Source organism: Pocillopora damicornis, chromosome 5 (assembly GCF_964200805.1).
Source record: "Pocillopora damicornis chromosome 5, jaPocDami1.2, whole genome shotgun sequence".
NCBI lineage: Eukaryota > Metazoa > Cnidaria > Anthozoa > Scleractinia > Pocilloporidae > Pocillopora > Pocillopora damicornis.
This window is the reverse complement of record NC_142674.1, coordinates 23579328-23605773: the sequence shown is the minus strand read 5'-3', so window position 1 is coordinate 23605773 and position 26446 is coordinate 23579328. Positions and strand designations below refer to the sequence as shown.

The window sequence follows — 26446 nt, the reverse complement described above, 5'->3', positions numbered from 1 at the left end:
CTCTTTACCGACATTTGAAAGTAAAAATTACGTCGAAACATTTACAATTCAAATTCTTTGACAACTAACTCGGTTGTTTGTGTTCATTGTAGGAATCACGTGCCCAGGATTGCCTTCACCAACAAACGGAACAAGACTTGGATGTTCAGGGAATGCAACTGAGTTTTATGATACAGTCTGTCAGTTTGAGTGCAATAATGGCTATAAAGGATCTGGTTCTCAAATAAGAAGATGTCAAGAGAATAAAACTTGGAGTGGTGAAGAGTTTGTCTGTCAAAGTACGTTCCATATCTTAATGGCGCTTAAAATGTAAAACTTTACATTTCCTCTTTAGAACAGGCGCGAAATAGGAGATAATCGACCTTAAGCGACCTTTTTAGACGCAGTTTTTACTATACAGGCGCATTTTTCGAGGTTTCCCTCGAGTCTGTTGAAGCAGTAATAATGTTTTAGTTAGTAATAGAGGAACGAACAACTCTTTACTGACCTTTGAAAGTGAAAATTACTTTGGTAACTAATTCAGTTGTTTGTGTTTTATGTCAGTCAAACTACAGCTTACTTATGTCTACATATTTAAAGAACGCCAGTTGATCAGTTTAGTTATGAGAACATAAATACAATTTGTTTACATGTTGGCGAAATGAATTTAAATTAAGATCGACCTAATCCGATACTAATTACGTCAAAATTAATTCTGTGCGCTCGTGCAACCGTACCTATTTCAAAGTAAAGTTGTGCTTTTCGGATTTGAAGATCTCAACATTCAAAGACAAACCTAACGAGTTATTTCTGTTATTGGATGTAATGTGATTGTGTTGTGGGTTGATATTAAATGAAGAATATGTTTGGAAGGGCAGCTGCTTACAGGGTTAGCAAATATTCGTGGAATTATAGCGGGCCACATTTCTGGGGGTCTCTTGTATGGAATTTTACGGCATGAAAGCCGGGTAGAGTCTTAAGAAAAAGCAATCCAATTTCTACTGATTGCTGAGCAAATTGCTCTTGTTTAGAAAGAGGACAAATTCATTAACAAAGCGAGAATGTACAAAAGCAAATTTAAACATTTTTTTGCGTCGCAGTAAACAGATTTACAGGTCGAGCCAACATAGTTAGGAATTTTATGAATGCATATAGTATTCCAAAATATCATAAGCCGTGTAACGACGATTGAAACAAAATCACCATAAATGCGCCAAAAAAACACGTTACAAATTAAATAGCCTTAAAAGGAAAACGAACTTCTTTTTCATAATAACCGAAGAATTGGCCATGTCTTTACGTCTTTATTTATCCCCACGGTTTTCTGTGCCGCTGACTCGGATGGAGCACCAGAGTAGGAAGGAGTGGGTAGGAATGGCTATGCCTGCATTGATTTCCCGTTTTACCCAGAAGAGTAAAGCGATAGGAAACAATGTTTGAAAAAAGCAATCGACCATCAGATCGATCGACACTAAAATTCTGCATCTAATCTATACCTCTGAATATCGATATAAGGAAAGTTATGCTTCCGAAACCGTTGTGCAAAAATTGATCTCAAACGCGCTCTCAAATTGAACACAGAGGCCGCAATGAAAAAAGATCTAATGGAGAGGATAACAGCTAAAATAGTGGTACTAGAAACATACGTCTTCATAGTAAAATTGGGAGAAAAGATAGGAATTCACAGAAAGATATAAAGTTCACATAAATGCTACTCGTCGATTGCTTCTGATGATCAAATAATTATATTCCATTTTTAACCAATTCCCTTGAATGACTGCCTCGAGTTTCTTAAAAAGAAATTTGATCAGGTTTTTTTTAATCTAATTTTGTGACGTTTTGTTTTTTTTAGAAATTCCTTTTCCATGCAACTCTCTTTGTCTTTTGGTTACCACTCCTGATCGCATTTTGGCTTTGACCTACGACACCAGTTCGAGTTTTGTGGTCATTCCCAATTTATCATACGCTACAGCTTTAGACTACTACTACAATGACTACAAGAAGCGTGGCTTTATATTTTGGACCGATAGGGTGGAAAAGAGCATTAAGCGCTCAAATATGGATGGAACAGAGATAAAAGTTATCTACAATGGCCCAGAAGAATATTACGGACTAGCTGTGGATTGGAACTCATTGCAGTTGTATGGGACTGATTTAACAAATGATATGATATGGGTATCTGACTTTGAGGGAAGAAATAGGCGTATGGTCATTTCTTCAGATCTTGACACGCCTACAGGAATTGCTCTCGACCCACACGAGGGGTAAATATAACCCTGAAAGGAATAAACAATAGCCTCTGTTTGGCGTAAAAATATCCTCGATTATTTGTCCGCGGCAAGAGAATCTCAACTGAGAGGACTTATCCTTGTCGCTCATGATAAGTTTTTCTTTTGTCCGCGGACATTATCTGTTCCGAGATGCGAACAGTTTTCCGAGGGCGAAACTCGATAAAAAATGTGAGCTACGAGGAACAGATTATTTCCGAGGACAAATATGCAAGCAGATTTTCGCACCAAATGGAAGCTACTGTGTTTATTCTCCCGGCTAAATATTTTTCTACGCTTATGAACAGCTTAGCGTTTTTTTACTTCAGATATTTACTCTTCTGTGTTCTCTGGTACGGCGGTGATGTCACCGTTCTTTATTCAGATTTTTTTCGCCGTACCAAACGTCATTTTACTATACATGGTTTAGTATGAAAGATTATTTAAACGACTTTGGAAACATAAGTTTTTGTTCTTGTGTTTTCCCTGTTGTTGTTGTTGATTTTTTCTTTTGTCTTTTTTATCTTTACTTTCTGAAAAATTTACTCGAGTTCCTCTTTCCTTGTTGTTCTAACGACTAGCTGAAAAAGGCCAGCGTAGGACAACAATAAGATATCTACCATGTATAATTTAGTTTTTTTCCTATATGTATGTACCCGTTTAAAAAATGTTGCAGTTTAAATATCTATGAAATACTTTCTCCCTTTCTTTTTGCATTACTAATGTGGTGACAGAATAAATCAAAGGGACAATTTTTCAAAAGAAAAGTACAATAGCTGCTATCAAAATTAAATAAAGGCATTGTCCATCACATTGTCCATCACCTTTTTGATGAGGAAAGAAAAGGTATATGTATATAGGACAGAAATGTTCAATATAAAAATATTTGTATATGTACGTATCCTTTGTTTCCGAATGTTACAAACTCGTGGCAAAGAGTCAATAGTTGACTCTCCTTCTGCAGTTTATATAAACCTGCTTTGAGGGAATATTTAAACATGCAAATTAAAAAGGAATTCTAGAAAGGAAACAGCAAGAAAACTAAACCAGTCATGAATTTAGTGCTTTCCTCTACAGATTGATGTTTTGGAATGCATGGGGAAACGCCCCGAAAGTCGAGAAATCAAACTTAGATGGAACCCAACGTTTTGCTATAGTAACGTCAAATCTTACTTGGCCAAGTGGTATCACTCTTGATCGACGAAACAAACTTGTTTACTGGGTGGACGAGTCCAGAGGCGCAATTGAATCCGTTGATTACAATGGGAACAACAGAACTTTACTCTTTCAGCAAAATGGTTTAGACTTCTATTCACTTTCCTTCATCTCCCCTTATTTATTCATCACTGGGTGGAAAGAAAATTGGATTTACAAATTTGATGTCTTCAATGGAACTGTTGTAAGCAGTATATCATTGTCCCGCGGAAAAGCTTATGGACTCGTGGCATATGACAGCTATCGGCAGATATCAGGTTTGTAAAAAAGCAGCAAAACTTCAGAGTGATTTATGTGCGTGGAGAGATAGTGGACAGGGAGGGTATCACCTGATTGACTTAGTTTTGAGTGTGACACCGAGAGCTAATGTCTTTGACATAGAAGGCAGCCTGAAGTTTAATGCCTGCCGGCATTGTTTAAACTCTCTACACTGTGGTGATTTCAGTTGCATAAATGAAAAAGTGCCAGTGGAAAAGGCGTACACGTAAATTCTGTTACGAATCATTAAGTCTATGCATCAGAAATATTACATTTAGACATCCGTGGTACAGGCATACTGATCGCCCTACCTTGGCACAAGAGGGATAGCAACGGAACTTATGGCTGAGTAATACCTAAACTGGCTTTTCTACACTTAAGCGACCTTTTAGATACAGTTTTTACTCGAAATAATCCTCGCAAGTGAGTTCCGATAAAAAAAATGGTCTGGGGAAGGAGTTAAAAAAAAGTTGAAGATCGATGTGATTCGAGCCCTTGCCACCAAGATACTTGCTAGGCGCATTTTTTCAGTTTTAAGTTTCCTTCGAGTCTGTTGAAGCACTAGTAATGTTTTAGTCAGTATTACAGGAATGAACAACTCTTTACCGACATTTGAAAGTGAAAATTACGTCGAAACGTTTACAATTAAAATACTTTGTCAACTAATTCATTTGTTTGTGTTTATTGCAGGAATCACGTGCCCAGGATTGCCTTCACCAACAAACGGAACAAGACTTGGATGTTCAGGGAATGCAACTGAGTTTTATGATACAGTCTGTCAGTTTGAGTGCAATAATGGCTATGTAGGATCTGGTTCTCAAATAAGAAGATGTCAAGAGAATAAAACTTGGAGTGGTGAAGAGTTTGTTTGTCAAAGTACGTCCCATATCTTAGTGGCGCTTGTAATGTAACACTTTACATGTTTTCTTTAGAAAAGACACGAAATAGGAGATAATCGACCTTAATTAAGCAACCTTTTAGATACAGGGTACAGTTTAAACTACACAGGCGCATTTTTCAAAGTTTCCTTCGAGTCTGTTGAAGCACTAATGATGTTTTAGTCAGTGTTACAGGAATGAACAACTCTTTACCGACATTTGAAAGTGAAAATTACGTCGAAACGTTTACAATTAAAATACTTTGGCAACTAATTCAGTCGCTTGTGTTTATTGCAGGAATCACGTGCCCGGGATTGCCTTCACCAACAAACGGAACAAGACTTGGATGTTCAGGGAATGCAACTGAGTTTTATGATACAGTCTGTCAGTTTGAGTGCAATAATGGCTATGTAGGATCTGGTTCTCAAATAAGAAGATGTCAAGAGAATAAAACTTGGAGTGGTGAAGAGTTTGTCTGTCAAAGTACGTCCCATATCTTAGTGGCGCTTGAAATGCAACGCTTTACATTTTTTTCTTTAGAACAGGCACGAAAGAGGAGATAGTAATCACCAGGGATGGAAATTATGTAGAAGATATTCTTGTGCTGTTGGCATTCTCATTATAAAAGTATGATATTTCCGTAGGTGAAAGGGCACTCCTTACGCTGTTCGCCGATACTTCTCACAAGAAAAAGTTAGTTAAATAGCTGTAAAGTATTTCCCCTAAAACAGGATGGAAATTAATTTTACCTTTTTTCAGTTGTGATGTGCTCTACTCCGATACCACCAGCCAACAGTGTTCGACAGGGATGTACTGGGAATGCAACAGAATACCCTTATAACACAGAATGTCAGTTCTCCTGCATTGAGGGCTATAAACTCATTGGCTCTAGCTTGAAAAAATGCCAAGACAACGGGCTCTGGAGCGGAGGAGGGGAATTTTATTGCGAGAGTAAGTTTGATAAATTCATTGTAGCTATTTTGTTTTTAGACGTAATGGCGTCGAGGGATGAGATGGCAACGGATACCTAAACTGGCTTTTCTGCACTTAAGCGATCTTTTAGATACAGTTCTTACTATGTAGGCGCATTTTTCGAGGCTTGTTTCGAGTCTGTTGAAGCACTAAAAATGTTTTAGTATTACAGGAATGAACTACTCTTTACCGACATTTGAAAGTAAAAATTACGTCGAAACATTTACAATTCTTTGACAACTAACTCGGTTGTTTGTGTTCATTGCAGGAATCACGTGCCCAGGATTGCCTTCACCAACAAACGGAACAAGACTTGGATGTTCAGGGAATGCAACAGAGTTTTATGATACAGTCTGTCAGTTTGGGTGCAATAATGGCTATATAGGATCTGGTTCTCAAATAAGAAGATGTCAAGAGAATAAAACTTGGAGTGGTGAAGAGTTTGTCTGTCAAAGTACGTTCCATATCTTAGTGGCGCTTGTAATGTAAAACTTTACATTTTCTCTTTAGAACAGGCGCGAAATAGGAGATAATCGACCTTAAGCGACCGTTTTAGACACAGATTTTACTATACAGGTGCATTTTTCGAGGTTTCCTTCGAGTCTGTTGAAGCAGTAATAATGTTTTAGTTAGTAATGGAGGAACGAACAACTCTTTACTGACCTTTGAAAGTGAAAATTACTTTGGTAACTAATTCAGTTGTTTGTGTTTTATGTCATTCAAACTACAGTTTACTTAAGGAAACATATGTCTATATATTTAAAGAACGCCAATTGATCAGTTTAGTTATGAGAACATAAATACAATTTGCTTACACGTTGGCGAAATGAATTTAAATTAAGATCGACCTAATCCGATACTAATTACGTCAAAATTAATTCTGTGCGCTCGTGCAACCGTACCTATTTCAAAGTAAAGTTGTGCTTTTCGGATTTGAAGATCTCAACATTCAAAGACAAACCTAACGAGTTATTTCTGTTATTGGATGTAATGTGATTGTGTTGTGGGTTGATATTAAAGAAAGAATATGTTTGGAAGGGCAGCTGCTTACAGGGTTAGCAAATATTCGTGGAATTTTAGCGGGCCGCATTTCTGGGGGTCTCTTGTATGGAATTTTACGGCATGAAAGTTGGGTAGAGTCTGAAGAAAAAGCAATCCAATTTCTACCGATTGCTGAGCAAATTGCCCTTGTTTAGAAAGAAGATAATTTCATTAACAAAGCGAGAATATACAAAAGGAAATTTCAACATTTTTTTGCGTCGCAGTAAACAGATTTACAGGTCGAGCCAACATAGTTAGGAATTTTATGAATGCATATAGTATTCCAAAATATCATAAGCCGTGTAACGACGATTGAAACAAAATCGCCATAAATGCGCCAAAAAAACACGTTACAAATTAAATAGCCTTAAAAGGAAACGAACTTGTTTTACATAATAACCGAAGAATTGGCCATGTCTTTACGTCTTTATTTATCCCCACGGTTTTCTGTGCCACTGACTCGGATGGAGCACCAGAGTAGGAAGGAGTGGGTAGGAATGGCTATGCCTGCATTGATTTCCCGTTTTACCCAGAAGAGTAAATCGATAGGAAACAATGTTTAAAAAAGCAATCGACCATCAGATCGATCGACACTAAAATTCTGCATCTAATTTATACCTCTAAATATCGATATAAGGAAAGTTATGCTTCCGAAACCGTTATGCAAAAATTGATCTCAAACGTGCTCTCAAATTGAACACAGAGGCCGCAATGAAAAAGATCTAATGGAGAGGATAACAGCTAAAATAGTGGTACTAGAAACATACTTCTTCATAGTAGAATTGGGACAAAAGATAGAAATTCACAGAAAGATATCAAGTTCACATAAATGCTACTCGTCGATTGCTTCTGATGATCAAATAATTATATTCCATTTTTAACCAATTTCCTTGAATGACTGCCTCGAGTTTCTTAAAAAATGTGATCAGGTTTTTTGTAATCTAATTTTGTTGATGTTTTGTTTTTTTAGAAATTCCTTTTCCATGCAACTCTCTTTGTCTTTTGGTTACCACTCCTGATCGCATTTTGGCTTTGACCTACGACACCAATTCGAGTTCTGTGGTCATTGCCAATTCATCATACGCTACAGCTTTAGACTACTACTACAATGACTACAACAAGCGTGGCTTTATATTTTGGACCGATAGGGTGGAAAAGAGCATTAAGCGCTCAAATATGGATGGAACAGACATAAAAGTTATCTACAATGGCCCAGAAGAATGTTACGGACTAGCTGTGGATTGGAACTCATTACAGTTGTATGGGACTGATTTAACAAATGATATGATATGGGTATCTGACTTTGAGGGAAGAAATAGGCGCATGGTCATTTCTTCAGATCTTGACACGCCTACAGGAATTGCTCTCGACCCACACGAGGGGTAAATATAACCCTGAAAGGAATAAACAATAGCCTCTGTTTGGCGTAAAAATATCCTCCATTATTTGTCCGTGGCGAGAGAATATCAACTGAGAGGACTTATCCCTGTCACCCATGATAATTTTTTTTTTGTCCGCGGACATTATCTGTTCCGAGATGCGTACAGTTTTCCGAGGGCGAAACTTGACAAAAACTGTGAGCTACGCGGAACTACATGATTTCCGGGGACAAATATGCAAGCAGATATTCGCACCAAATGGAAGCTACTGTGTTTATTCTCCCGGCTAAATATTTTTCTACGCTTATGAACAGCTTAGCGTCTTTTTTACTTGAGATATTTACTCTTCTGTGTTATCTGGTACGGCGGTGATGTCACCGTTCTTTATTCTGATATTTTCGCCGTACCAAACGTCATTTTGATATACATGGTTTAGTACGAAAGGTTATTCAAACGACTTTGGAAACATAAGTTTTTGTTCTTGTGCTTTCCCTGTTGTTATTGTTTTTTTTTTCTTTTTTCTTTTTGATCTGTACTTTATGAAAAGTTTACTCGAGTTCCTCTTTCCTTGTTGCTCTAACGACTAGTTGAAATTAAAAATGTAGTGACAGAATAAATCAAAAGGGACAATTTTTCAAAAGGAAAGTACAATAGCTGCTGTCAAAATTACATAAAGGCATTGGCCATCACATTGTCCATCACCTTTTTGATGAGGAAACAAAAGGTATATGTATATAGGACAGAAAAGTTCAAATTGCAACGGTTTTGAAAACGATTGAGTGTATATATAAATATTTGTATATGTACGTATCCTTTGTTTCCGAATGTTACAAACTCGTGGCAAAGAGTCAATAGTTGACTCTCCTTTTGCATTTTATATAAACCTGCTTTGAGGGAATACTCAAACATGCAAATTAAAACGGAATTCTAGAAAGGAAACAGCAAGAAAACTCAACCAGTCATGAATTTAGTGCTTTCTTCTACAGATTGATGTTTTGGAATGCATGGGGAAACGCCCCGAAAGTCGAGAAATCAAACTTAGATGGAACCCAACGTTTTGCTATGGTAACGTCAAATCTTACTTGGCCAAGTGGTATCACTCTTGATCGACGAAACAAACTTGTTTACTGGGTGGACGAGTCCAGAGGTGCAATTGAATCCGTTGATTACAATGGGAACAACAGAACTTTACTCTTTCAGCAAAATGGTTTAGACTTCTATTTACTTTCCTTCATCTCCCCTTATTTATTCATCACTGGGTGGAAAGAAAATTGGATTTACAAATTTGATGTCTTCAATGGAACTGTTGTAAGCATTATTTCATTGTCCCACGGAAAAGCTTATGGACTCGTGGCATATGACAGCTATCGGCAGATATCAGGTTTGTAAAAAAGCAGCAAAACTTTAGAGTGATTTATGTGCGTGGAGAGGTAGTGGACAGGGAGGGTATCAGCTGATTGACTTAGTTTTGAGTGTGACACCGAGAGCTAATGTCTTTGACATAGAAGGCAGCCTGAAGTTTAATGCCTGCCGGCATTGTTTAAACTCTCTACACTGTGGTGAGTTCAGTTGCTTAAATGGAAAAGTGCCAGTGGAAAAGGCGTACACGTAAATTCTGTTACGAATCATTAAGTCTATATATGCATCAGAAATATTACATTTAGACATCCGTGGTACAAGCAAACTGATCGCCCTACCTTGGCACAAGAGGGATAGTAACGGAACTTATGGCTGAGTAATACCTAAACTGGCTTTCCTACACTTAAGCGACCTTTTAGATACAGTTTTTACTTTTTGGTCTGGGGAAGGAGTTAAACAAAAGTTGAAGATCGATGTGATTCGAGCCCTTGCCACCAAGATACTTGTTAGGCGCATTTTTTCAGTTTTAAGTTTCCTTCGAGTCTGTTGAAGCACTAGTAATGTTTTAGTCAGTATTACAGGAATGAACAACTCTTTACCGACATTTGAAAGTGAAAATTACGTCGAAACGTTTACAATTAAAATACTTTGTCAACTAATTCATTTGTTTGTGTTTATTGCAGGAATCACGTGCCCAGGATTGCCTTCACCAACAAACGGAACAAGACTTGGATGTTCAGGGAATGCAACTGAGTTTTATGATACAGTCTGTCAGTTTAAGTGCAATAATGGCTATATAGGATCTGGTTCTCAAATAAGAAGATGTCAAGAGAATAAAACTTGGAGTGGTGAAGAGTTTGTCTGTCAAAGTACGCCCCATATCTTAGTGGCGCTTGTAATATAACACTTTACATGTTTTCTTTAGAAAAGACACGAAATAGTAGATAATCGACCTTAATTTAGCGACGTTTTAGATACAGGATGCAGTTTTTACTACACAGGCGCATTTTTCAAAGTTTCCTTCGTGTCTGTTGAAGCACTAATGATGTTTTAGTCAGTGTTACAGGAATGAACAACTCTTTACCGACATTTGAAAGTGAAAATTACGTCGAAACGTTTACAATTAAAATACTTTGGCAACTAATTCAGTCGCTTGTGTTTATTGCAGGAATCACGTGCCCGGGATTGCCTTCACCAACAAACGGAACAAGACTTGGATGTTCAGGGAATGCAACTGAGTTTTATGATACAGTCTGTCAGTTTGAGTGCAATAATGGCTATGTAGGATCTGGTTCTCAAATAAGAAGATGTCAAGAGAATAAAACTTGGAGTGGTGAAGAGTTTGTCTGTCAAAGTACGTTCCATATCTTAATGGCGCTTAAAATGTAAAACTTTACATTTTCTCTTTAGAACAGGCGCGAAATAGTAGATAATGGACCTTAACGACCTTTTAGACACAACCTTCATTATACAGGCGCATTTTAAGAGGTTTCCTTCGAGTCTGTTGAAGCAGTAATAATGTTTTAGTATTACAGGAAAAAACAATTTTTTACCGACATTTGAAAGTGAAAATTACGTCGAAACGTTCACAATTAAAATACTTTGGCAACTTACTCATTTGTTTATGTTTATTGCAGGAATCACGTGCCCAGGATTGCCTTCACCAACAAACGGAACAAGATTTGAATGTTCAGGGAATGCAACTGAGTTTTATGATACAGTCTGTCAGTTTGAGTGCAATAATGGCTATGTAGGATCTGGTTCTCAAATAAGAAGATGTCAAGAGAATAAAACTTGGAGTGGTGATGAGTTTGTCTGTCAAAGTACGTCCCATATCTAAGTGGTGCTTGAAATGTAACAGTACAGTTTGTCTTTAGAACAGACACGAAAGAGGAGATAATAATCACTAGGTTTGGAAATGATGTAGGATACTGAAGATATTCTTGTGCTGTTGGTATTCTTATTGAAAAGTATGATATTTCCATAGGTAAAAGGGCACTCCTTACGCTGTTCGCCCATAATTCTCAAAAGAAAAGCTAATTAAACAGCAGTAAAGTATTTCTTCTAGAACAGGATGAAGATTAATTTTACGTTTTTCAGTTGTGATGTGCCCTACTCCGTTGCCACCAGCCAACAGTGTTCGACATGGATGCACTGGGAATACAGCAGAATACCCTTATAACACAGAATGTCAGTTCTCCTGCATTGAGGGCTATAAACTCGTTGGCTCTAGCTTGAGAAAATGCCAAGACAACGGGCTCTGGAGCGGTGGAGGGGAGTTTTATTGCGAGAGTAAGTTAAAAAAATATTCTAGAAACGATTTTGTTTTCAGACGCAATGGCTTTTGTTAAGGAATGTATTGAACGATACTCACTTTGCCCAGGAAAAAAAGAGGTCCAATACGTCTGGATGGAGAGACGCTCAATGTTCTGTGAAGAAAGAGTTTCTACTTAAACACCCAACCCAGAGAGAGATATATCAGACTGCTTTTCTTTATCGCTTTCAATCTCTAGGGATAATATGTGATTCTCTTCAACTTCCTCCCAATGTAAGAAGGAACGGTTCTTGCAACCGGTTGCCAGGCAAAGGTTGTCACTTTACCTGCGAACGAGGCTTCAACTTGATTGGCTCAGAAATCATGCGGTGCAATAACGATGGATCATGGACCGGCACGCAACCTCGATGTGATGGTAAGCTTACACAAAATTGAACTTATCCTTTGAAAATCAGAGCTAAAAAATCCAATTAAACAAAGGCTCGAATCCTAATTTTAGATCCTTTCAAATCCCTAGCGTGAAACTTTTTGGACACATTCACCAAGGCGTTTGAAAACAACCACATCTCCTCCTCTGAGACTAATAAAAAAGGCGTCATGATGAATTTTGTGTTTTGTTTAGTTGTTACCTGCCCAATGTTATCATTACCGACCAATGGTGTATTCTTGGGATGTAACACTAATAGGACGGAGATGTTATATGGCACAGAATGCAGCTTCTCTTGTAAAGAAGGATCTGTAGCGACTGGTTCAACAGGAAGGAGATGTACGGAAAATGGAAACTGGACTGGAACAGACCTTGAGTGTACAGGTATAAGAGATCTGGCAAAACTCTGAATCATGAAAACTTAAAATAATCATAATTGCCATTCGAGAATCCCGCCCACTCATTCGATTGGCGATCTTGATAATTAAACAATTCAAGGCCATCGAAATTTTTTTATGGTTCGTACAAAGTTGCAGAAATTTTTTGTTATGTTTATGCGGTCCATCTTACAAATCGATAATTCATCGATCATTGATGTGCCATCGTTAAACGTTATATAATAACTTGAGCATCTGGATCGCCAGTCGATACAGGTTCGTCCACAGTACTTATGCTCGCAATCATTTCAGATCCGTAGTCGATCTAAATTGTTGCAGCAGACTTTATTATGACTTTGAAGTTGATTTAATATATCCCTATATGGATTGGTCAATCGACATACGATCGCACCATGTAAAAAAATTGACGATATTAGATCACGAGTCGATGAAAGATCGTCGATAGTCTTATGACTGGGATTTGCAATCATAGTTGATCGCTACAGTCGATCTAACATCGTTGCGTATTCCTTTTTTATGGCTACACGGTCCATTTCGTAAGAATCAATCGACGTGGAATTGAAAGACGCATAAATTTGACGATCATAGATCACGAGTCGATACAAGATCGTCAGTGGTCTTAGTCTGGCATTTTCGTAACATTCTTTGCTATGGCTGCGTGGTCCATCAAATTTATCTGTACCTGAAGCGATCGATGCACGATTGTGAATCGCACATGATAACTTGACGATCTTGGATCATTAGTCGATACAAGATCGTCGATAGTCTTATCATTTGCAGTGATTGTAGATCGCAGTACTCGATCTAACATCGTTGTGTTACTATTCTGTATTGCTTATGTCGGCTGATCCTATGTATCTGTGCATGAATCAGTCGACTCAAGGTTCATCAGTAAGGAGATGTATGGAAAATGGAGTTTGAAATGGAAAAGATTTTGAATGCACTGGTGTGAATTTCTAGTCACTTTGCATCATAAAATTGAAACGATCATCACCATAGTGACCAAGTGGTAAGGCGTCCTAGTGCGGAATCTGAAGTTCACTGCGGGTACGATTCTTCATGGGAGGTCAGAATTTTTTCTGTCACACGCGCGTGACAAGGCAAAAACCATCTTTCTTAGAATTAATGTGGTTTAATCGCAAATTTTGACCTCTTCTTAATTTGATGAAAGTCTTGGATCACTGATGATTCTAAGATCTTTAATAATCAGTTATTTCTTGGTTCACCATGACTGTGGATGACAACGGTCAGGCGGTCAGAAATCATTGACGTGTTAGAATGGATGGCCACGCCGCCTCTCTTGCATCTACAGATGAATGAAACGACTCACCTTCTTAGTATGCAAATTTATAGGCGATTTTGGATCGATACAAGATCATCTATCAACTTTTTCTGCTGTGCCAAGTTTGTAGATCGCGATGATTGATCTAATAACAGCGCAGTATTTTTAGTATGGAACGCAATCATTCTTAGGCATCTCAAAGAGAGAGATGCATGGATCTTTTGTCATGCGGTCATCACTAAAGACAAATTGATAATGATCGTCTATGTTGGTGGTGTTGTTCCTGTTCCAAGTATCTTTGACCCAGTGACGATACATTCACCATTCCTCCCTTTGTTTTCTCTTCGGCTTTTTTCTCTTCCGAGTTAATATTTAAAGTGCCTCTCAATCGAGCCTATCCTAGTGGTTCTTATATCCCTCAATCATATCTTCCCTCGATTTTTTTGCAAGAGGTAAGCCTCTCATCTTCCCTTTAACTTAAGTTTTACCTTAACAGTTATAGCTGACTGCATCTTGTTTGCATGTAAAGTCGGCTTAATCTTTATTTCTAGTGACTCTCTAGTGACTTCTCAAGTGACCTTCGTGGAAACGTATCTAACATTTGATAACATTTTTCATACTGAGAATGGTCTTATGAATGAAAGGTCAATATTTATATTTATGTTATCACTGATTTTCTTTTGAGATTTCTTTTTCTGAGTTTAATTCGGTCAGTAAAATCTTCAGCGGGAAACTTCTGGAAAAATAAGCCCCTTGTAAGTCTTCTGTAAACAGCAACAATGGTCAGATGATGGTTGAGAGGAACTCAATATCATGCTCTCACAAGATACAGGATGCCTTTGGAGTTTCAGCAGGTAATTGATTTATTTCTCCAATATAATATTTTAGTACAAAAGACTCCATTTAAATTGGTCATAAGTAAAATTTTTATGTTTCAAAGCACCTTTCTTGTAACTTTCTTACCGGGAACTCTACTAGGAGTTGCTCCCAGATCTTGCCGTGTAACTGTTTGCAACCGCTCGGCCGTGTAAGCTAAGCCCATTCATTCTTACCCAACTCCCCCTCACCCTTTTGATTCTTGCATGGCACAACATCCGGGAATATGAATACAGCCATCAGTCGGTTGTAAACATTATAATTGCTAAGTTTTGGTCTCGTTATACCCTAGGGGAACACAACTATGGACGAAAGCGGAAAGGATTTTAAACTTCTCAGCACATTCTTCCTTCTAAGTCTCGCCCTTTTGAACAAAGTATCTGCCTCATCAGGTATGTATTGGTTTTCTCTTTTCAGTTTCCTTTATAATTTTGTGGCTCAGAGTTGTGATTTATCGGCATTCAAAGATTTAAATTGCTCTTCGGAAATTTCTTTCTATTCACTTATGCTTCAATTCACTGCCTGATTGGGCGCTAAACGAACAAAAATCGATCGTTTTGTATTTGTAAAAGCGCTTTCGGGTAAACTAATGCCGAAACAAAGCAGAGGGTTCTCAAATTTGCGATGACTCGAGCCCGACAATGTTTATCAGGAATGTATTACCAAGTTACTCTTTTCAATCGGTTGAATAATAATTTGCTTGAAGAGCATAAGTTTCAACTGAACCCCTTGTTCTATAATAATCTCTAAGAGCGGAACACATTTGTATTACATAAAAATGACAGATATAAGACTCTCTGAGCGAATTTCCGAGCATGGGCACATCAAAAGATCGCGGAATTTTCGAAGCGTTGAGAAAATTGCACTTTAGAGTTCGGATGTTTAATTAATAAAAGGGAAAAAAATGAATTCTTGTAGTTGCTTGTCTTTCCATAACAAACATGAAATACTCAAAAGAATTTTGAAAAATATCTTAATAGAAACTATGAAAAATGTTTCATTGCCAGGCAGTTAATCGCACATAACGTCATCAAATATAGAGACGTAAACAGTTTTTATCGCAGATTACATTTTTACAATGTGTAGCCTTAACTTAGCAAATCTTGTTCATATTTTAATGCAAATACATTTGTAATCAGATAGATGTAGGTATGGTAAAATTCTGAATTCTTTAAAGCCGTGAAAGTTAAATAACCACCGTATTTCCGCACAAAAAGTTTTTAAAACACCGACACAGCTCAGTGCTTTTTATCCATGCATAATTAATGTTAACACACGCTACCAGACACGTTACTGTCATTTCGGATGAAATTGATTTTCGACTGAACGTTATTAAGGCCGAATGGGTCCTTCCTAGTTTACACTAGTGTCCTTTCTCAGAGTGTTTTGTGAGGACGTCATGGCAGCTAACTTGGTGTTCCTAAACTATGTACAGTCGGCCATGTTGGTGATTCTAATTAGTACTGCAGGAGTTTGGAGTCGCTTGTCTTGCCAGAACAAGCATCAAATTCTGAAAAAATGGCTGATTGCCAGGCAGTTAATTCCATTCAACGTAAGCAAATATAGAGACGTAAACGGATTCTATCGCAGATTACATTTTTATGCCCTAACTTAGCAAATTTCGTGTATATTTTAATGCAAATACATTCATAAACAGATAGATGTAGACACGAGTAAATTTGCAAGTAGCTCAGACATGGACGACAAGGGTCATTAAATATTGTACAAGGGTTCACTGAAAAAAAAAAACAAAAAAATACAAATTAACTGCTTCGCCGCTAATAGTAAATTTAACGACACGAATAACTCTTGCTGTAGGTCAAACCGTCACTTATTGTTATCGATTGGTCGAACAAAATGACCCAATGCATGGTTGTATAAGAAGCGCTGTTTATTTTAGGTGAATGATAAAGGAAGGTCTGAATGGGGGGGTCAAAATGTCGGTTGCCGGTTATAATTTCATTACTTTGTCGGTTGTCGGTTAAGATTTTTAACTTTTGTCGGTTGTCGGTAAATCTCAGTTAATAATTAAAAATACACGTTAATTATTGACATTTATTATGCAATTTGCCCAGTTTTAAGACTTTAAACTCTAGACGAAGTGTAATACTTGTAATAATTCAGTATTTGTTTTCACTTAAACCTCGTTAACGCTGTTTTTTAATTTGGCAACGTGCTCATCTACCCCACTTTTGTTTGCAAAACTAGTATACTGATAAAATTCACCAAAGCTTTTATTGTAGATGTAAATTTGTTTCCTGTCGACTACGGGGCATCGAAGTAAATCAAGAGAGGTAAATTCTACAAAGAATGAAACACCCACTCTAGCCCCTGGGATACCTAATTTGAATTTGTAAGCTACGGAAGTCTTTTTTCCGAGACGTCCACAAAAACTCACTACACTTATTATTCAACGGCTCTCGTGGCTTTTCTGCGAGGTTTCTTTTTTTTCTCTTTTTTTTTGCTAAAAATTTGGTTGTCATACGTATCAATCTGCACCGTTAAATGGATTTTTTAACTGTTAGTACCTCTTACATGTCGAGACGCACAAATGCACGAACAGCCCCGCCGGATCGGGTAACACACGCTCTGTTGACAACCTCTGGATGTTCTTCAAAATCTGATTCCTCGTCATCCGAATCTGTCTCATACTCATCGATTTGTACTTCTCTGTGACCCTCAAACACCTCAGTAACATCCCCTTCGTCCACAAATTGTATGCTGACAACGCGTTGTGCATTTGCTGACGATACAGTGTTTTCTTCAGGATATCGAAGCCTCTCTTCAGACTCGTCGATGTGGTGAACGGCGTAGACAGCTGGTGGCAAGGCCCCAGCCTTATCTTTTGTGGTCTCACTCCTAACCGTCCGTTGGCGTACTGGTCTGTAACTCTCTAGCCACTCTTTGATCTGTCCTTCCATCCCTGGTGTTATGTCCTCACTTGGCAAAGGTGTCATCGTAGCTATAGCAGAAAGGGGCATGGCGGATTGAGGTACCGGATAGAAGGATTTGTCATGCGTGTAGTACTTTGCTGCCCATCTACATACATTTTAGCCCGGCAAATTCTTTATTTTAGCACGCAAAATGCGCCACAATGCCCATCAAAGTAATAATAATACAGTTTTTAGCCGGAATTTAAAAGAAACTATCTTTACATAGCGAACGCACCAAGTGAGCGTTTTTCGTTGTATAAACAAGGCAGTGTTTATAAACAAGGAATACCGCAGAATTTCCAAAGTAGCGAAATTTATGACTTTTGAAAATCAGGTAAACGAACTACAAGTGCTAATTCAGCCCTACCATCCTGAAACTTTTGAAGGTCTCCTTGTTGCCTTTCGTTTCTCTCGATGTCACCTCCTTCAGTCATGATCCTCTTTGCCAGATTTTCATCTTCTTTTGCTTCTTCTTGTGATTTCCGTTTCCTTCTCACTTTTGACTCGTCACCTTTCTTCTCAGTGTCGTTCATTGACTTCTGCTTGCTTTTATCAGATGTAGCCGGCGCCTTCAGCAACACTACTGGCTTTCCGGTCCAATTTGTGACCTCTTGGATAATGTGTACTAAAATATTAAATACCGTGTGTTTTAAGTTTTCTCTTTAGTAGGCTTTTGAGAAACTTACACAGTTCTTATCAGCATATGCTCGTCAAGATGTATAAAACGTGCACATCGGGCGAAATCTCTCGTGCGTAGCTTCCCTCGAGGAGATAATTGAATATTATTTGAACGTCTGGTTTTCAGAAACGAATAAATTTAAGGGCGTGTATAAATAAACGGGGTCTTTAATATGTTAAGCTGCACTGTTGTTCATTCATCAATTAATCAGAAAGAAGCTTATAAACTGATTTACTCGCTACTTCTTTGTAGAGATTTTTCTTACGATTACGAGCCGCTGTTCTAGAAATGAACCCACGCTGCTCACCGAAAAGAAGGATCCCGTGGACTTAAAGTAATTTGAAGACAAGAAATTCTATAATTCGGCTAAATTTGGAATTAATGTGGTTACGTCGGGTGAAGAAGGATTTTCTGAGCTAGAAATCATCAAAATGCTGTTCTTTCTGAATACAAACATCCCTATCACGTCTGACCATGTCGTTTGTCGGTTAGAATTTATTTGTCGCTAGTCGGTAATTTTTTCCCTGTTTCGTCGGTAGTCAGTAATTTTTTACGCCCTTTGTCGCTAGTCGGTTAACCCCATTCACACCCTCATAAAGAAAGTATTATAGACAGCCTTTGATTAATGGAAAGGTAAGAGAGAAGAGTAATTTTCAGTTTAAATGGGGAAGTTGGAATCTTGAATCTCTAGTGAGGGTGTTTGTTAATGTAGGGGAGAAGAGGACGTATTCGAGATTTGTACTTACCAAATGTTTAAAAACTGTTATTGATTGGTACTTATTATCATCGATTTTCATCCCTAAATGATTTCCTAAAACTGATTCAGAAGTCAATTGTTTTCGCTAATATTTCCGTTTCACCAGATCTTAAGCATCCGTGCAACTCTCCGTGCCTTTTGATCTCAACTCCAACACGCATATTGGCTGTAGACTACGGTAACCAGTCAAGTTTTGCAGTCATTTCAAATTTGTCAAATGCCAATGGTTATTACGTAGACGTTCATTACAAGCTAGGCTACTTATTTTGGAGTGATCGAGCACAACGTAAAATCAAGCGCTCGAATATGGACGGTACAAATATTACAGTTATCCACAATGACACGGACTGTGTGGGACTAGCAGTGGAGTGGAACTCGATGCGGTTGTATTGGACGGAAAATCCCAAAAAAACAATATCGGTATCAGACTTGGAGGGAAACAACAGAAACATTGTCCTTTCTACAACAGACTACCCAAGAGGAATTGCTGTTGACCCGCAGCAGGGGTAAGTGTCTTTAAATTACTGTTTATTTTGACGCCATTGTCAGGGTCACCAGGTGAATCAGACTTGCGTCATAAATGAACAAATGACTAGAATGGTAATACGAGTGAGAGATCATATAAATACTATTGCTCGTATTAGGTCAGGCTAGTTCTAAGTTCTGTTTCGCGAACGCGAGTTGGATGGTTGCCGAACTTTCAGGCTTAAGTCCTTTACTCGGTCTTCCATGAGATCCACTGGTCTTTTAATGTTAAAGCAAGGGGAATCCTCGCATATGTTTTCCAAGTATCGAAGACAATTGATTAAAAACGTTTGCGTTTTCAAATTTTTTTAATCTTTGAATCAATCCTTTGTTACGGGGGCTTAAGTCATTTGGAGACTTTCTTTCGTAGATCCAAGGAAGAATTTGCCATCGAGCATTGACTTCAGTCAATACCGTTTGGAAAAAAAATGAAAGTATGACTTTCAATACCATTGTAACAATTCTGTGTTAGAATTAGTCTTGGAAGCCTTCACGCAAACCCTTGTATTCGTCTGTGGTGCCGCCATTAAACTGTCAATCATCTGAAAAAGGCTTAAGTGGGCGACCATGAATCGACCCTTTACACCCTAACATCAGTATGCATATTCTCCATACCGCTCCTTATACATTCCCCAGTAGGGTGGTGACAGAACTGACATGGAGAGTTAGTCTAACGATCAATAGCTTCTCTAGTTGTCAATGTGTCCTTTATTTTCATGACCTTGATGTGTGATTCAGGGATGATAATGTAAAGAGAAATTAGATCCTAAACATTCAGGGAATCTTAAGGGTAAAAATTGACACCATAAAAAGCAGGGACTGCATCCTGCGCTCGACATTGCCCCGTTATAACACATTGCAAACAGGAGAGCACATGAACTCTGAGTACAACAGATACATAATGCAAGCTCACACCAATTATTGACAATGATACATCCTGTTACATCCTGTTTTTCTTGCCACGGTACAACTGTTATTTCATTTAATGTATCTTGCTCAATCGCGGTAGAAAGTGAGGAGTTTGGGAGTAAAACACTGAAAATTTTTATTGACTCTTAATTGATCCGTAAGATATTTACTTTACAGGTTAATGTTTTGGGCAGCCATGTCGAAAATCGAAAAATCAAATTTGGACGGAACACAGCGTGATATTATAGTATCATCAAGTCTCGTAAGTGCGCATAGTATCACTGTGGATAGAAAACGAAAGCGTGTTTTTTGGGTGGACTATACTAAGGATCAAATAGAATCTGTTAACTATAGTGGCAGCAACAGAGTACTACTGAGTCGGATACAAGGCGTAATTAACTTGTTTGGAATTGCTTTCACGTCCTCATTTTTATTCGTTGGTGAATGGCATGGAAATACAGTTTTCAAAGTGAATGCGTCCAATGGAACAGTTGTCAGTAGTGTTCAATTTGCTTCCTCCGCCTCATCCGGATCTCGTGGAATCTATGGATATGACAGCACTTTGCAGCCACCAGGTTTGCAAACAAATTCTACAAACTTACATCAGTCTTGTTCACAATGAGATCTCCGAAAAAAAGTATCAAATTCTATCCCTTTCCGGTGACAGGTCTGAAAGACACCTCGTGGAAGGTAGCGACTGATGAAATAACATATTTACTTCAATCTCATCTGCAATTTCCAGGCTTTTTGAATCAATTGTTGGGGTTTAAAAGGTGCGTGGACACGCATCTTATTAGTTTAAAAAAGTATTGCCATTTGAATAGTTTGGTGTTTTTTCCTTTCCTTGAGAACTGAGACGACGTACTTGCAATCCCCCATGTCTTTTGGTTTCCAGTTATGAGCACATATTGGCTTTGGACTTCGGTAACAAGACGAGTTATTCAGTCATTTCCAATTTGACCAGGGCTGCAGCTTTAGACTTTTCATTACAACCAGAGCTTTTCGCTGCTTTTGATTTGAAGTCTATGGGTCTGTTATCTGAAATGATCGTTTTCGTGCAAAAACAACAGTTCTAGATATTATTGTTACGTTTTCTTTTCTTTTTCTTTGGAGTAGCAACGTGTCCGGCGTTACCAGCACCGACTAATGGAGCAATACTTGGATGCCCAAGAAACGCAAGTGTAAATTATGATACAGTCTGTCAGTTCTTGTGTAACAATCGCTACTTAGGTCATGGTTCTCAAGAAAGAAGATGTTTACTCAACGGAACCTGGAGCGGACAAGAGTTTGTTTGTCAAAGTAAGTAGCAGTATATTCACTTTCTGATGATACTGTGTATGGTGGCTAAGGAGAGAAGATCACACCTCAATATTTCCTAAACCACCTCTTAGCTCAACTTCCTCCCAACATGAAAATGGCCATTGACGCTTTCCGCTAAGCCAATCAGACTGCAAAATTTCGATCGGCTAAATTTTGAGTATCAAATAGTGCGGAGTAATGTTGTCTGTTGGTTCAAAAGTCAGGAAATGTACAAAGAATGGAACCTGGAGTGGTATGGACCTTGTCTGTACAGGTATAAGATTTCCGAACACTTACTACTGGCGAGTGTTGCTCCTCTGTCCTAGTGATGAACTTGGAAGACGAATCAGTCTAAGATCCTCACTAGTCTAAGGTTGTCTGCGATTGTAGATTGCGACGGTTGATCTAACATCGTGGTGACAATCATTTTCCTCATGGTTACGCGGTATATCTCATGTGTGTTTGTTTCTGGATCAATCGATCTATGTTTAAAGAACTCAGATGACTTACGGTTTAACATCATGAATTGATAAAAGGTCGTAAGTAGTCTTTTCAAGGTTTGTAGCGATTGTAGATAATGATTGATCTAACAACAGCTTAGTAATCTTGTGTTTGAGTCTGAGCAGCCGAGCCAATGCATCGGCGCTCGGATCAGTCGATTTACGACCGTAGAATGGATCGTCACTGTCTCTAAATGTTCAAGACTCAGTAACGATACATTTGTCTTATGCCCCGTATTCACTTTTATCAATGATTTTGATACTGAACAGGGAGATGACACCTGCTTGTCCGATGTATCTTAATTATAAATACTAATCCCATGTTGAGCCTGTTCGTTTAGAGCGTTGATCTTTGTTACGATGCGGTTCATGATACCATCAGTAGGCATCTTAAGGCCTTTGATCCAGACAGAGAAGCTGCGAAGTCACCATACATCGGCAGAGATTAAACTGACGATGATAAGTGCAGACAGGAGATTCACTTGATGCAGACGATAACTCACGATCGAACAGTTTGGACATGAACCTCGAGGACGTGGAATTGAATCAGGTACATGAGATATAGGTTTTTTGGGGGGTTAGCATGTAATTTATCTTTCTCGTAGTGCTTAAGCAGTCAGAGTACTAAATATACATACATACATATGTAATATATATAAATATATACATATATATATATATATAGGAAGTCTGCAAGTCGATTTTCGCGTGGAACAGTGCTCAATACGTTGAAGCAGAGCAGAATAAATATTATGAGAGGAAAAAAGGACGCAACTACATTTCCCGACAAGCCTGTTTCGTGAATCGCTTCACGAAACAGAAGAGTGAAGCGATTCACGAAACAGGCTTGTCGGGAAATGTAGTTGCGTCCTTTTTTCCTCTCATAATATTTATATATATATATATATATATATATATGCAGTTATATATATATATATATATATATATATATATATATATTAAGAGCAAAAGAAAATAAAAAAAGCAAATAAAAGTTATTTTGAAACCTAAATTCTAATTTTCAGATTTATTTTTCACGCACAGTTTGAGCCAATAAACGAAGAGTTTTAGAACACCAATCAAAATACCTTACGAACCTGATTGATTGCAACAAGGGGAAAATTGGAGGAAGCATTTCTGGACTTAACGTAAACAAAAGAATCACCAAAGCGGGTAATTTTTCAATTCGTGCATCGGTTTCGTTCTGCTAAGCCGATTGCGAAATTTCCTTGGTTTTTCGACTCTGCTTACACTGAGTTTTCTTGTTAACTTGTCTCTGATTGCTTTTCAGATGTTCTCTTCTTGTCTATGCGCAGAGATCTAAAGAAGTCTATCCCAAGAGATATGATGGGACCACTATCTTCTCTTGTTTTCTACGTTTGGAACTCTAAAATGGTCTCTTCTAAGGATGGATGAATTTGCAATGATCTACCAACTGAAAGGTAGAATGGATCATGTGCAAAATAAAAATATTACTGCTTCATAGATTTATTATACTGTAGAATCCCCGCCAGTTCAAAATCCCAAGGGAAACAAAATATAGTTCGAACTAGCGACGGTTCGAGTCAGCTGATAGTAAATGACTGAAAAAATAATTTAAGGAAAATCGAATCTTATTCGCGTTACCGGAGTCGGGTTCAAGTAAACTGAGTTCGAATTGGCGGGGTTCTACTGTATATCAGTTCTATATATGTAACTGTTAAGGTAAAACGCGTAATGCTACTTTTGTTAATATTTACAACAACACTTACGCTGTAAGGCACCTAAGAAATAGGAATGAACTTTTTTTAATGTATAGGCTACTACTGGAACTAGAGAACAATATCTATTAATAAAAAGATGTGTATGGGAGAAAACGAATGTGATTTATCGATTCAGGTGATTTATCGATTCAGATAAGTTAGAAGTCAATATCTAAAATTAAACCTTCAGTCATGGTGATCAATCTGAATACAAAACAAGATTGACCATCATTTTAACATACTGGCTAAATTATATAAATGCTTTTACCTTTTGGAAAAATGAATTCAACTGCTTATTTTCTATAGTTTGGTAGGTTGTCTTGCTTCTTTGAGCTTGGGGAACTTCTATCACTGTACCTATTAATGAGGATATCATTACAAGTGCATTGCAAGTAGTGACAAACAAAAGGAGGAGAATGGAAAACAAATAGAGTGCTTCAATCCTTAGACATGTAAGCTTTGTTTCCCTTCCCTTCTCCCCTCCCCCCCCCCAAAAAAAATAAAACAATGTTGTATCGCGCTTCCACGATTTTTTAACTAAATACAGACAACACCGAATTGGGAAAGGGGGTATTGTAAATGATTTAAACTGTGGTAGACACAGGAGTGTTATTCTACACATAAATAGGACTCTTCAAACAAAATGTGTCGACTAATTTTGACGCTGATTGCAAGTAAGGGGGTCTACAAGGTTTTAAATGCGTATTAAATAACAGCAACGAGCTACCCGATCGATTGTCTTGGCCCCCAAGCCTATGGTTAAAGTCCAGGCGGTTTTAACCATTCGACTCTTAAGAGGGACTTGCATCCATTTTCTCTTTACTCTATCGCGGCTGAATCAAGTGTTTAGGTCATGAGAATGAAGAAGTTGGATTGTCCGTTAACGAATGTCTCGGTTGTTAAACCAATCCTCCTCAATACCACAGAAATTGTATAAATAACAGTATGGAGATTTTGTATGCTGGTGTTAGGGTTTAGAACGTTAAACTTCGGTGGCTGTAACCTGCAGAAAGAGAAGGAGTCCACTCAAGATGCACTCTAAGCTTAACCAATCAAATGCAAACCTTTTTTATGTCGGGAAAATTGTCTTTCCTTTTTCACTTAACAGGCAAGAGATCTGTAAAAATCAAAAGAGAGTCTTAGTGAGGAAGTATGTCAGACGGTTAACTGTTAAAGGCTTGTCTGCTCTGACAAAAGACGATTAAGAGAGTGTCTCTGTAAGAGCGATCCGGTCGATTTTGCTTGAGACACGGATTTCGCTCATTTCTCGTGTGTTGTAAGACATTCATGTACCTATACTAAAACCACAATCAGTTTGATCGGATCTCTTTATTTTTCAGAGTTTTACGGAAATTAAATTTCACTCGAGCGAAGGCTTGTTGTGACACTTTTCAAGACTTTAATTTCATACAACTTTGGAGGACAATTTACAAAAAACTACGGAACTCAGCAAAAAACAAATACCACAGCCATGTATATTAACTCTATCTTACCTATCGAGGCGACTTTCGTAAACATCACGTGTCAATCAAGGAAACAGGAAGACTTGAATGACACCTTATCGGTTCGCCTAAATCAAACACGCCAAAACCGATCAAATTCAAGGTACATTTTTGAAAAAGTGAGGCGTTCTTAACTGATCCAACTAACATAGCTAGGAAGTAGGTGCCATAGAAAAGATAACTACAGAAAAAAACTTTGCGGCCCGACCTTTACGAGAACTTTATAACTCCGTGAACTTACCTAATTTTCGGCAATCTCCAAGTTTGGCCGCCATTTTGAGGGACTTGTCAACATGAAGCGTAACCGATAAAAATAGGGCAGGTTAATCTAAAACCGTCAGAAATATATAAGAAAGCAATTCAAATGAACTTTACTTTCGATTCAAGCGGCAAAATATGAAATTGTTTGTTAAACTTACCATCCCCATGCGACCATTTATTCCAACAATACAAACACTACAACTTACTGAATTCCCCTCGTCGATTCCACCGCAAGAAATAACCTGTGCCACCCAAGCTTCGACTCGAATGTGAAGTACGAATCAAATAACATAACTGCTTCATCTTTGCGGCAATATCACGCTGGTATTTTGATTTTCCGATCGACAAGAGCGGTGATCAAGAATCGATCGGTTTGTTTACCTCATAAACGTGACCGCTGACCAGCTGCTGAGTGAAAACAGTACGGTTCAGTGGCGAGGGGCGGGGTGACGGGTGGATGCGGGCAGATTATCAGAAGGTTTTTGGGAACATTCGATAAACATTAGGATTCTCAGTCTTAATTCGAAGGCATACTTCGTGTTGCAGACAACTTTTGTTTTACTTAGTATTCTTTTTTATTTCAAATACACTTCGTTCCAAATAGGACTAGCATCAGTTCATAGATTTAAAAACAAATCTTTACCACGCAAATAAATGTGTTTAGATAATCGAGATAACCATTGAACCTCTTGTATCGCACCGGAAATAACGTGTCTTGTCTTTGCCCAACTCT

General features: G+C 38.0%; 1 protein-coding gene and 1 long non-coding RNA gene across 2 annotated transcripts in view; one reads left to right on the top strand and one right to left on the bottom strand.

Annotated features, from left to right (window-relative positions):
- LOC113680940 (sushi, von Willebrand factor type A, EGF and pentraxin domain-containing protein 1) overlaps positions 1–26446 on the top strand; it is a 55600-nt gene that overhangs the window by 10259 nt on the left and 18895 nt on the right. The window contains exons 9-28 of the mRNA XM_089205997.1: positions 93–278; positions 1832–2243; positions 3324–3718; positions 4410–4595; positions 4895–5080; positions 5357–5548; positions 5838–6023; positions 7581–7992; positions 8976–9370; positions 10032–10217; positions 10517–10702; positions 10986–11171; positions 11449–11640; positions 11862–12038; positions 12246–12452; positions 14532–14584; positions 14899–14998; positions 19082–19481; positions 20587–20984; positions 21526–21708. Of these exons, the coding sequence (XP_089062123.1) occupies positions 93–278; positions 1832–2243; positions 3324–3718; positions 4410–4595; positions 4895–5080; positions 5357–5548; positions 5838–6023; positions 7581–7992; positions 8976–9370; positions 10032–10217; positions 10517–10702; positions 10986–11171; positions 11449–11640; positions 11862–12038; positions 12246–12452; positions 14532–14584; positions 14899–14998; positions 19082–19481; positions 20587–20984; positions 21526–21708 (4818 nt within the window). The remainder of the gene's footprint in view (positions 1–92; positions 279–1831; positions 2244–3323; positions 3719–4409; positions 4596–4894; positions 5081–5356; positions 5549–5837; positions 6024–7580; positions 7993–8975; positions 9371–10031; positions 10218–10516; positions 10703–10985; positions 11172–11448; positions 11641–11861; positions 12039–12245; positions 12453–14531; positions 14585–14898; positions 14999–19081; positions 19482–20586; positions 20985–21525; positions 21709–26446) is intronic.
- LOC149046058 (uncharacterized) lies at positions 25397–25951 on the bottom strand. The gene is made up of 3 exons (XR_016186639.1): positions 25872–25951; positions 25694–25780; positions 25397–25520 (listed from the first exon to the last, which is right to left on the bottom strand). It is a non-coding gene; the product is annotated as an uncharacterized LOC149046058 (long non-coding RNA).